The sequence below is a fragment of the Meles meles genome, chromosome 12 (assembly GCF_922984935.1).
Source record: "Meles meles chromosome 12, mMelMel3.1 paternal haplotype, whole genome shotgun sequence".
NCBI classification, from domain to species: Eukaryota; Metazoa; Chordata; class Mammalia; order Carnivora; family Mustelidae; genus Meles; species Meles meles.
Genome location: NC_060077.1, coordinates 48518317 through 48531012, shown reverse-complemented (window position 1 = coordinate 48531012; position 12696 = coordinate 48518317). Strand labels below are relative to the sequence as shown.

The 12696-nt window shown below is 39.9% G+C and overlaps 1 protein-coding gene across 3 annotated transcripts in view; it reads right to left on the bottom strand.

Annotated features, from left to right (window-relative positions):
- The window catches only part of LAMA3 (laminin subunit alpha 3), a 268973-nt gene that overhangs the window by 49264 nt on the left and 207013 nt on the right, over positions 1 to 12696 (bottom strand). For all 3 annotated transcript variants that reach the window (XM_046025313.1, XM_046025314.1, XM_046025315.1), the window contains 7 exons: positions 11019 to 11125; positions 7997 to 8047; positions 6976 to 7127; positions 2376 to 2486; positions 2155 to 2266; positions 1757 to 1924; positions 375 to 571 (listed from right to left, as the gene is read on the bottom strand). In XM_046025313.1, the coding sequence (XP_045881269.1) occupies positions 375 to 571; positions 1757 to 1924; positions 2155 to 2266; positions 2376 to 2486; positions 6976 to 7127; positions 7997 to 8047; positions 11019 to 11125 (898 nt within the window). The remainder of the gene's footprint in view (positions 1 to 374; positions 572 to 1756; positions 1925 to 2154; positions 2267 to 2375; positions 2487 to 6975; positions 7128 to 7996; positions 8048 to 11018; positions 11126 to 12696) is intronic.

The window sequence follows — 12696 nt, the reverse complement described above, 5'->3', positions numbered from 1 at the left end:
AGCTGACACAAAAAATCGCTTATTTAAAACATATATTATATACTTGGATTTAATTATAGCAATATTGGTTTCATTTCTCATCTACTTGGCAACATTATTCCTCCAGTACTCCGTCAGTCTGGGGCAGGGGTAAAGCCATTTGCTCCGCTTTCTCTGTGGTTTGAGTTCACAATCTTTTCTGGTGACTGAGGAGTAGGAATGACTTTGGTTTTGCATTTAATTCCTGATTCCTGTTTGATGAGCATCTGCTATATAGATGGACGCATACAGACTAGATGTGCTGACAGGTGCCCGGCCAGGCCACTTTGTTAAAGATACCTGCTTCCTCAGCCTCGTCATTAATGAAAGCATGCAGATGCTGACTGTGGACCCACCTTGATGGATTCCAAAGCTTTCTCGTTTTCTCGGTTGAGGCCAGTGGCCTGCTTTGCTTGGGCAGCTGCCTTCTGTAGCATGGCACGAAGGTCGCTGAGTTTGGCTTCATAGTCATGAAAAGAATCCCGTAGACTCTTAACAAGGGCGCTGTTCTCACCTTGGTGCTGTTCCAGCCAGCTCTTAATCCGAGTCAGCACTGGAATACATCACATTTTGTTTTTCACCTGAGACATGAGTACCTTGAAGCTAAACTATAAAGACTACAGAAAAAGAACCGAGTTTCCACTCATTTCCTGGTTTTCCTTGAACTTGCAAGGGACCAGGAAAGGAAACTAACATTTATGCAGCACCTGCTGTGTGCATGGCTATGTGTGCATCTATAACCCACATGAAAACAGTAATATCAGTCTCATGTTTCAGATATGGAAAAGGACAGATATGGAAAAGGACAAAGGAAACTTGGGGACTGATCCCAAGTTTCACGGCCAGTCAGTCTTGGCACTTGAACAAGACCTGCAGAGGGTAAAGTGCATACTCCAAACAGTACTACTAACACTACCAACTAACACTACTACTACTACTACTACGAATGACTACTAACTGCAAACTAACACTGTCCCTTCAGTCAAAAGCAAACACTACTATTAAATCTGAACACCACAAATGGTAAAAGAAAACTGTTACCATCTGTATATTAGCCACTGACGTACCATTTTATTAGAGAAGAAAGATAACTCTTTGAAAAACTATGCACCAGACTTCTATTTCTCAGTTTTGAACTAATGAGGCATTGTTCCTCACCAGAACCTTTAGATACATTCAATATCTACACCCAGGTTTTGGTTTCTGCAATAGTAATGCTAGTATCAATTTGCGATTCCCAACCCCGATGGTGGTGAGGTGACCATTAAAAAAAAAGTTGGGTGGAGTTGAATGAAGAAGAATAATGTTGTTAAGAAGGAAAAGGAGGTCTCAGTAGCTAATATCTTAGGAGAAGAATCTCTCTCTTTTTTTTTTTTTTTTTTGCATGACGGTAAGATGTTATGTTCCTACCACCTCTTGGTAGCTCAGAAAGGCTACCCAGGTTCACACGCTGCTCTAAAAGTCGTGTATGTTGGCGTGCCTGGGAGGCTCAGACCGCTGAACGTCCAACTCTTGATTTTGGCTCAGCACAGACTCTGCTGGAGATTTTCTCCCTCTCTCTCTGCCCTTCCCCCACCTGTCTGAAATAAATAAATAAATCTTAAAAAAAAAAAACCCTGTGCAGTGAAATGACAAGTCTCTCCACCTGTACCCAGGGACCCGACTTTGTTGTACTTTGCACACTGTATTTCAAGCCCACCAGAATGGACTGCATGCAAGGATCTGGGAAGGTCCTTACAGAGCTGAGCCTCTCTTTTTTCAGCTTCTGCTTTTGTCAGTTGCTTTCCAAAGTCGCGGTTCCGTAGCTCTCTCATCATGTGCTCTGCTTCAGCCCACTCTCTGGAAAAATCCCCCGGAGGCAGGTTGTTGCCTTCCCCATTTGTCCCAGAGATCTGCTTCACAAGAACTAGAAAACATCGAGTAGTTTATTAAACTGGGAATTCTGGACTCCGGTCGACTACTAAAACACAAACAAAGAAAAAAGCGCAGAGATTTTTATGGAGGGTTTCTATTAGTTTTTTAGTGTCACTATAGGATCCCTTCCATAATGTTGAACTCTTTAGGAGAAATTCTTTCAGGGCACAGAAGAGGCTATGTAATAAAAAAAATATTTAAATGGATTGAGTAACTCCTTACTGTGCACATTCTGGATGACATTTTTAATCTTTGTGTCCAGCTCTTTTGCACTTTGGATGGTCCGATCGACATTGTTATGTAATGCTTGTGCTTTTCTGGAATTTACTTGAACCTATATGAAAATAAATTGATTAGCAACACACCATTTTTTGGGGGGAGAGCTATCAATATTTTGGGGACAACAACAATAAAAAGTTAACGTTATTGACGTAACATGTTACCTTTTCTTGCAAAGTTTCAAATTCATGATTCAAACTACCCAGTTCCTTTTCTAGACCATCCATTTTTAATCCGTGATTTGAAATGGCAGACCGGTAGGTGTATAGCTGATTCTGAAAGTAACATGCAAAGTTAATCTCACATTAGAGCAGAATTTTGGAGTAAGCCCTATCAACTTGGTAATCCTGGTAATGACACAGAAAGATTCATTTAGCAAGCCCAATGCGGGGCCACTGGAAAAGGTTGGATTCTTTGAAATCGGCTACTTGAAGACTCTACTCGCTCTCTCTTTTAAATATTTTATGCATGGTGGCGCCTGGGTGGCTCAGTGGGTTAAAGCCTCTGCCTTTGGCTCAGGTCATGATCCCAGGTTCCTGGGATCAAGCCCCGCATCGGGCTCTCTGCTCAGCAGGGAGCCTGCTTCCTCCTCTCTCTCTGCCTGCCTCTCTGCCTGCTTGTGATCTTTGTCTGTCAAATAAATAAATAAAATCTTTAAAAAATATATTTTATGCATGTATGTATGTATTTAGAGATAAGAGAGTATGGGGAGGGGCAGAGGGAGAGGGAGAGAGAGAATCTTAAGCAGACTCAGTGCTAAGCATGGAGCCCGACAGGGGGCTCCATCTCACGACCCTGAGATATGACCTGAGCCAAAATCAAGAGTCAGATGCCCAACTGACTGAGCCAACCAGATGCCCCAAGAATCTACTTTATGATGTTGTGACAAGGCTCTAAAATAAACTTAAAAGCATGAAGAGATAAGAGAGTTAGTGACCTAACCTTAAAGAAATGAGAGTGGTACCACCCACCTGGTGTACTACTTTTCAGACTATAATACATTGTGTTGCTTTTAACTTATTTTATTTATTTATTTATTTATTTAAAGATTTTATTTATTTATTTGACAGACAGAAATCACAAGTAGGGCGGGGGGTGGGGGTGGGGGGGAGGAAGATCCCCTTCAGAGCAGAGAGCCTGAAGGGGGCCGGTCCCAGGACCCAGAGACCATGACCCGCCCTGAAGGTGGAGGCTTTAACCCACTGAGCCACCCAGGCGCCCCTTAACCTATATTTAACATTATAATACTAAAAGCGTGCCTAAGGCTACTTTAGTGAAGGACCCATTAGAGTCAAAGAATCTGATGGTGGGAAGGGAATTGAGAGCTCATTTAAATGAATGCTCTCATATTACAAATGAGAAAATGGAAGCCCAAAGAAGTTGGGTGACTTATCCGTGCCACAGCTGTGGAGCCGACCACTGATTGCTTAAGGAGCAGAATCCAGTCATTTTGGGTACCAAACCGCCTCATTACTTTTAGAGGGTGACACTTCTGCACATAATATCTAGACTGGTGATCGTTTTCATTTTTTTGGGAAAAAACTTGTTAATGCCTTGAAGAAATGTACAGGAAAAAGCAACATTATCGCCTCCACTTGCATGCGAGAGAGCCAGTGTTGAGGGGAACACAGGCTTTCCAGCTTAGGTCCAAACCCGAGGTCTGCCACTTTGTAGATAAGCCTCACTGAGTTTTATCTCCTTCATTGGTAAATCAGGGAGAATTATATTACACTGCCAGGTTGTTTAAATGATGTTCTGAAGTGTCGCATAACATCAACCTTCAAAAATGTCATTCCCCTTCTCACGCTTATTCCTAGTGAATTTCCAGGGTATGTGTGATCTAAAATAGAACTATTTTAATTCTACTGTGGGAGAGCGGAGGCATATCATCCTACAGAATGTTAGTAGAAGACCTAGATAAGTAGAGTGGGTAGTAAAGCGTGGTCTTTGGGATTTGACCTTGGTTTGAATTCTAGAACCAGCTAGTAACCACCAAGTTACTTAGCTTTAACATGCCTGGTAAATGAAGATAACACTATTTTCCTCATAGGACATTGTAAGAATTAAATAAAGCACTTATCATCTTAAGGCCAGTACTAAATTGCTGGGTCCCTGCCCTTTATTGAAGAAGTGCAGTGCTGGTTATATTGATGACATCAAAGTGACTCCAGTGGCTTCTTTTTCTCTCCAAACATAATGGCTTTTTCCTCTCTACATTAAGTCTGAACTAATCATGAACTAAAATTTGCCCTGATGGGATGGAAAAGAGTCATTTTTCTAGCATGATTTTTTGCTACACAAAGTTCACCCTTGAACAAAATAGGTTTGAACTGCCTATGTCCACTTATACATGGATCTTTTTTCCAACAAGTATTTTGGAAAATTTTTTGGATATCTGTAACAATTTGAAAAAACTTGCAGCTGAGCCATGTAGCCTAGAAATAACAAAAAAATTAGAAAAAGTTAGGTATTGTTGTGAGAATACAGTATATAATACCCACACAAAAAACGTTAACGATTTTTGCTGTTGGTAAGGCTTCTGGTCGACAATAGGCTACTAGTAGTTAAGTTTTTGAGGAATCAGAGTTATATGCAGATTTTCAACTGTGCAGGGGGTCGGTGCCCCTAACCCCCACACTGTTCAAGAGTCAACAGTATACTCAGTTAAAAGCACTGATGGGTTTAGAATCAGCCCTCGTTTCAAGAGTATTTATTAAACTTTCCCCAAAGTCTCTTTTTACTATGTCTAGTTTAGGGTTTATCTCCTCTACCGAATTCTTTTACTTTAATGAGTAATTTTTTTTTCATTTCCATGATTTTCAACTGGATCTTTTCATATCTACCCCTCTTATTTAGTTTCTAGTGTTTTTAACAATTTTCTAATTTCTTGTTCTTTCGATTGAATTGTTAATTCTTCAAAATAATTTTCCAATTGTCTTAGGATTTTCATTTTCTCTAGAGGGAACTCATCTCTTAATGGTTGTTTCTATTGGATGTCTTTTGTATTGATATTTGTCTACTCCAATGTCTGCAGGTAAATATTGTCTCCCTTTCTCTCTCTGCTCTCTGTGTCCTGACCAATGACCTTATGGTCTTCACCACTCCCACCCTAGATCCCCAAGGCCAGAACCAGATCTTACATTGGCAGCTTGGGTCTTGTACACTATGGTGACGTTGAGGATGTCACATTCCAGTACGGACCCTGGTTTGTGAATCAGGTCTATAGCTTTTCTAGTTTCTCCTGTACTCATTGTTCAACATTGAATACTGAGCAGTTTCAGGGTTTTTTTTTTAAGCCTCCATTCATGGGCAGAAGTGCCCTCCGTTTTCCCCAGGGAGACCGACTCTGACTCTGTGGGACACTTGAGGCCTTATTACTTCTCTTGAATATCCTCTGGGCCACCTTCTTTTCAAGTACACATAGAATATAGTCCCAGATGAACCAAATCCTGGGCTATGAAAGAGATCTCAACATGTTTTTTAAAAACTGGTATCATATTTAAAGTATGTTCTTTGACCACAACAGAATTAAATTAGAAATTGATAACAAAAAGTTACCTGGAAGATGTCCAGTTTGGAAATTAACACACTTCCAAAAAATTCAGGGGTCAAAGACACATCATAAGGAAATAAGAAAATCTTTTGAATTGAACAAAATGAAAACACAGTTTTTCAAAATCTGTGGAATACAGCTGAAGTAGTGCTTTGGGGGAAATTCATAGCATTAAATACTTAGAAACAAGAGAGGTTTAAATCAGTAAGATAAGCTTTCATATTAAGAAACTAGAAAACGAGGGGCACCTGGGTGGCTCAGTGGGTTAATGCCTCTGCCTTCGGCTCAGGTCATGATCCCAGGGTCCTGGGATCGAGCCCCGCATCGGGCTCTCTGCTCAGCAGGGAGCCTGCTTTCCCCTCTCTCTCTCTGCCTGCCTCTCTGCCTACTTGTGATCTCTGTCTGTCAAATAAATAAATAAAATCTTTAAAAAAAAAAAAAAGAAACTAGAAAACGAATAGCCAATTAAACCCAAAGCAAGAAGGAAAAAAAATATATATGGAGAAAATCAATGAAATAAGAAGATCATTAAAGTAATAAACCTCAAGCCAGAATAATTAAGAAAATGAGCTAAGACATAAATTATCAACATCAGGAATCCATGAGAGGGTATTTATACAGATTTTACAGATATTAAAAGGATAAAATAGAAAAAGCATGAACAATTTTATGTCAATACGTTTGATAATATAGATGAAATGAAAAAATTATTTGAAAAGCACAAATTACCAAATGTCACTCAAGAAGAAATATATAACCCCAATAATCCCATATCTAGTTTTTAAAGATTGAACTTATGGTGTATTGGAAAAAAAAAAAACCCAAAACAAAAAAAATCTTCCAACAAAGAATATCTCAGGCCCACATGGCTTCATTCGAAAATGCCATCAAACATTTAAAGAATTAATACCAATGTAATGCAAATCTGTTTTTGATTCTTCTGAATGCAAGGTACTTAGCTAAGGGTTCTAGAAGAAAAATTAGCCCAGAAACATGCAGTCAGTAAAGAATGTTCACTTAGAAGTGTCAGTTTTGTGTGTTCACTAGTACTTTCCTGCCATAAAAACCTAGTCGTCTTTTGGATCAGAGGGAGGAAAGCCCTCTGAGCCTTAACCAAAAAATTTCCCCATCTCCTGCTTGAGGGGTAGCCCTGCATGCAGCATCTACCCACTGAGGAGCTATTCTGGGCCGGGCATTCTACTGGTATTTACCCTCAGGTCCTTGATCTGAGTCTCCAAGTGCTTCATCTGCTCCAGAGACCCGGTGCTGGTGCTCAGGCCGTGCAGTTGAGACTTGACCAGGTGGAGCTCATTGCCCATGGCAGCCAGATCGCTCAAGAGTGTCATCACACAGCTGTCACAGTCTGTAAGGGCCACAATCAAAGGCAAATGTGCCACAGGAATATAAACAGAATACAAGGGCCATAGAGCCCGGTTAATATGTACATAGGACATCACAGGCAAAAATCACAATCCTGGACTACTTGGGAGGGATGCAGATTCTGCAAAAGAGAGATCTCTAGACAGGGAGCATCTTAAAAAGAAGTGGTAGAGTGGGGGAAACAGGGGAAAGGAGTCAAAAGGTACAAACTTCCAGTTATAAGATAAATAAGTTATGGGGATGTAATAATGTACAACGCGGAGACTATCATCAACAACAATGTATTATATATTTGGAAGTTGCCAAGACTGTCTATCTTAAAAGTCCCCCTCACTAGAAAAAAAGTTTGTAACTTTGTGAGGTCATTAACGAAACTTCCTGTGAATAACATTTCACAACATATACAGATACCAAATTATTATGTGGCGCACTTTAACCCAATGTTGCATGTCAATTGTATCTCAATAAAACTGGGAAACATCGTGATTCTATGCAACATGTTCATTATTTTGTATCTGGAAAAATAATAAAAGGGAGTTTTTATTTATCGAGAGCTTGCTATTTACCAGATATTGTGATAAGAGATTTACCAATATTTTCCCAGTGAATCTGTGAGGTATGTACAGTTATTATGTCCATTTTACAAATGATGGAAGTGAGACTTGAAGAAATCAGGTCACTTGCCCGAAGTCATACAGCTATGAGTTGACAGAGGCTGGACTTGACCCTAAGAAATCCTCCCCTGACTTCCTCCCACCATTGCTTTCCCATTGCATGTCCCAGCACGAGGCTTGCCTATCTTAACTAAACCCCACAAGTCAGAAAGGGGGAGGGGGGACTTTCTTTTCTCACCATCACATTCTTCTCCAGTATCACCATCTTTGGGCTCTTGGTTTAGGCAGTCTGAAAAGAGGGATAACCAAAGAAAATACTGTTGTTAAACTTTCTCTTCATCTGCTTTTTTAACTTGGCTTTCAGAAAAGCTAGTTGAGAAGATTTTAGTCACCCAACTATCCAACATTGCTGACTCTTCTCTTGTCTCTTCTTTACCCATGCCATTGTTCTGGGAGCTTTCCCGTCTCCCACCAGTCTTGCTGTAGGAACAACTTTCCTGAACTCCCTGTCTATTCAGTTTCTTCTCTATAAAGGGTCATGACCTTTTTATCTAATTAAAACCCCTAATCATTAGTGTTAAGGCTTTCTTCACTTGAAAGATTCCTATATAATTGTTGATATCTCTTCCAGTGTTATTCAAGAACATTCAAAGAACATCAATTAAGCACCTTTTGGTGTCCACGGTGTGCCATGGCATTGCGCCACATACAGGAAATACAAAGCTACTAAGACAAAAATCCATGCTGTTCTGTAGTTCACTGGTCCCATGGGAGAGGCAGATAAATGACAAAACAGTGTGACAGATGTTGAGAGAGAGAGATACACATAATGTTAGTGGACCCGCACTGCTAACTACCACAGATATAAGCTAGCTTTTGAGGTTCTCAACTATAGTCAGGAAAGCCTACTGGTCATCCCTGGACATTCTTTACTCTTTCCATTTCTCCTCTTTTCCCCATACCATGCATTGTTACAATGAAATGCCCTCTCCCTTCTCTCTAAAAAAATAATCTAACCTCACCACAGGAAATCTTAAAGCTCGAAATTTTCCTAGACATGCTACAAGGAGGCTTTCATGTTTTATCTTCTCAGCAGCAGACAATAATCCTCACTTTCTGTGTATATATATGTATTTTAAACTACATTTACTTTAAGTTATAAAATAAATAATGTAAGTTCACTGTGGAAAATTTGGGAAAATCAGAAGAATAATGTAAAGACATCATCCCTGATCCCACCACTCAAAGACAATGTCTCCTTTCTATATATTTGTAGACATTCTAGCTTATTATATATGTAATCATAAGTTGTTCTTACTCATCCTTTTTTTAAAACTCATTCTTATGTGTATGCATCATTACAGCACTTTCATTTTCTCAATTAGACTATAAATGCCTTAGGGCCAGGAAACATGGTTTTATTTTCTTTATAATCTCCCACAGCATCTCGAATAGTCTAGGGAGGACTTGGCTCGTGTGGAGGACTGATTTATCAGGGCAATTTTTTCAACAAGTTTGAATTTTGACCACCAAGGAATCTGTGGGTTATTATTTAAAAGAAAAAGAAAGAAAGAAAAAGAGGGGGGAAATAAGGCTCACAGGGAAAAAAAAAAAAGCTCACAGGAACAGAAAGTCTCACGTGTGAGCATTTTGCTCCATTTGGGGAACACAAATTACCATCCTCACATCAGGCTGCTTTGTTACTGTTGTTGTTGTTGTCAGAGTAGGAGACAAAGAGGGTTGAAAAGATATTAATCTCATGAATATGCTGTGTGCGATGCTGAAGCTTCTCCTTGAATATCTACAGTAACAGTAGAAACTCTTTTTTTTCCAGAACAGTCCTTTTCATCTTTAAACCCCTGACACATCTTCCTTAGGATGATTTAAAGTAGATCTCCCTCTAGTTTCCACTTCTTGGGTTCTACCTCTTACGCCATATAGAACAAAACCAACCCTTCTCCCACACATCAGCCTTTCAAATACGTCCTTTCCAACCCTTCTTTTCAGAGTCCTGGTTTGTCAGCTCTTCATGTGACATGGCTTTGAGTTTTTTCAAAGTCTTACACTCCTTCTGAACACACTGTAGCTTGTTTAATATCCTCTAGAGAGGTAAGGCTCACACGAGGACTTATATGAACAGCATACCAGAGAATGGCAGACCACCTGGTTTTAGACTCTGGAACTCACTGAAGATTATATGAGGTGTCCTAAGGGCCACCTTACTCTCCTGAGCCATATTGAACTTGGGGCTGACTAAGACCTCAGTCTTTTTTACCTGTTGCTACTAACCCACATCTCCCTTGTCACACACTTATTTTTATGCCATTCAACTACAGGACCATGTACTTATCCCTAACATGATGTTGTCTTATTAGACTTGGCCCATCGTTCCAGGCTGTTGAGTCCCTTGAGTTATTCTAAATGTGCCATAGGAGACATTTTCTATTTCTCCCAACTTTGTGTCATCTGATAACTGGGTGGGCATGCCTTTTATATTTCCATTCAGGTCAACAGTGTTGAACAAGATGGAGCCAAGGATTAAGCCCCAGCACACATCAACAGATACCTCACTCTAGACGGATAATAATCCATTTATTCTACATTCCTTTGGAGCAGTCACTTGACCAGATCTAAACCCACACAATCTGGGTTTAGTTCTTCATCTTGTCCATAATTATAAAATAACAGATTTTATCTAAGGTTTGGCATTACATATATCCATGATATTTTCTTGGTAAATCATCTTAATATTCTCCATCAAAGAAAGAAGAAAACCATTTCCCCTTCTCTTCCAAGTTGTTCCTAATGAACCCATACTAACTCCTAGTAATTGTCTTTTCCTTGGCATGTGAAATCCATCCCAGCTATACCACCCACATCCCAGACATTTATTGCTATCCTAGAAAAAGTGTGTTGACTTCTTTAGTTACACACATGAAGAAAACTGATGTGATGATAACCTTATAACGCTAAGGGGGAGCTTAACAAAATCACCAAAATATGAGCTGATGTTAGTTTGGCTCTAATTAGTTGAGTTTTAAACCAAGTCATCTTTTTTAAAAAAGTTGACTTAAAGTAAGTTATTTACCAAACTGTTAATACTGTCTAAGCATTCATTCCCAAGGTTGTCAAAAGAAGGAGATCATTTGTTCACTGGGCTTGTGTATTATGGTTCCTGAAAATATTTGCCAGGGTTCTTTGCCTACTGCTTTATACTAGATTGATAAATGCAGGTTAACAAAGGTGTGAGTCCATCTTACCTCCAGTAAGGGGGTGACAACTGCCCGGATGACCATTGCTGTTACAATTGCATGGTTGGCAGCTACCTCCAAACTTCTGGGGATTCCCAAAATATCCTGGTGCACACCTACTCAAAATAAAGAAGAAAAGGAGAAACATTCAAAAAACTCATCATTTGTTCCACCCAATTTTTTTTCTCCTTCTAATTCCCTGTTTGGGACACTGTAACCCAATAACAGGAAGACAGACATTGATTTGCAGGAATAAATGTGTTTCAATACAGAGAGTGAGAACAGAGAACATGGAAGATGGCCAGAACTTGGTCCCTCCTCCTTGATATCAGGACAACAAAATCCTTAATCACCCCTAGAATCAAATGGCAGATGAACAAAATGCATACAGGATCCAGTGGTTTGACCAATATGGAAATCAGGGGTGGATGAATTTTATGCAAGCGCCTGGGTGGCTCAGTGGATTAGGCCGCTGCCTTCGGCTCAGGTCATGATCTCAGGGTCCTGGGATCGGGCCCCGCATCGGGCTCTCTGCTCCGCAGGGAGCCTGCTTCCTCCTCTCTCTCTGCCTGCCTCTCTGCCTACTTGTGATCTCTCTCTCTGTCAAATAAATAAATAAAATCTTTAAAAAAAAAAAAAAATTCTTTAAAAAAAAAAGAGTTATGTTCCTGAAGATATCACACAATGAAATGTTGCTTATTTTATGGCTAATTTCCTCAATGAAAAATTTAAAGTAAAATTCATATAATTTCAAAATATGTTCAAAAATGGATATTTTATTAATATTTCCTATTGGACTATTTCAAGCCTGCATAATTCATATTTGCACTAATTGCTGCAGTTCTGTATTTAATGAGCTTAAATGACTGAGAGCAGTTATAGTGCCTACCCCTGGCTTGGAGCCTTTATTATTCTACATAATTTAGTGATGAGAACTCAAGTCCATATTTAAGTTAAAAGATACTTCCTTGATACCAAATACCAAGTTTCTGTTAAAAAAAAAAACCAAAAAAACAAACAGGGATGGCTGGCTGGCTCAGTCCCTTAAGGGTCAGCCTTCGGCTCAGGTCATGATCTCAGGGTCCTGGGATCCAGCCCTGCGTCAGGCTCCCCACTCAGTGGGAAGTCTGCTTCTCCCTCTCCTTCTGCCCCTCCCCACGCTTGTGCTCTCTTGCTCTCTCTCTCATAAATATACAAGGTCTTAAGAAACAAAACAGACATATGTTAATTTTCTGGAATTAGACTGGAAACTAAAACACTTCTCTTAACAAAGTTTCACACCACTCTATCTCCCTCCCCAACAAAACTGTCATTAACTTGATGTGTGTGTGTGCTGTCTTTTCATCAATGGAATTGATAGAATCAAGAGAATGTGGTATTTGACTCTCTTCCCTAAATTTAAGCTTTGCATCAAATAACTGTTAGGTAATTTTTATAGGCTTCACCAATGGGTATACTGGTGATACAGTGCAAAGGACATGGGCTTTCAATCGGGAAGGTCTGGCTGGATCCCCACCTCCACTATGTGCTGTGTAACTGTGGGCTGTTATCTTAACCCTTCAAGCTTTGGTTCCCTCATCTACTCCTGTCATGAAAGTGTGAACTCCACAGGGGCCTGGGTTCTCTGGCTGGTACATGGCTAGCACCTGGGTAGAGGCCCGTGCCCATAAGGTGCCATATAAGTATA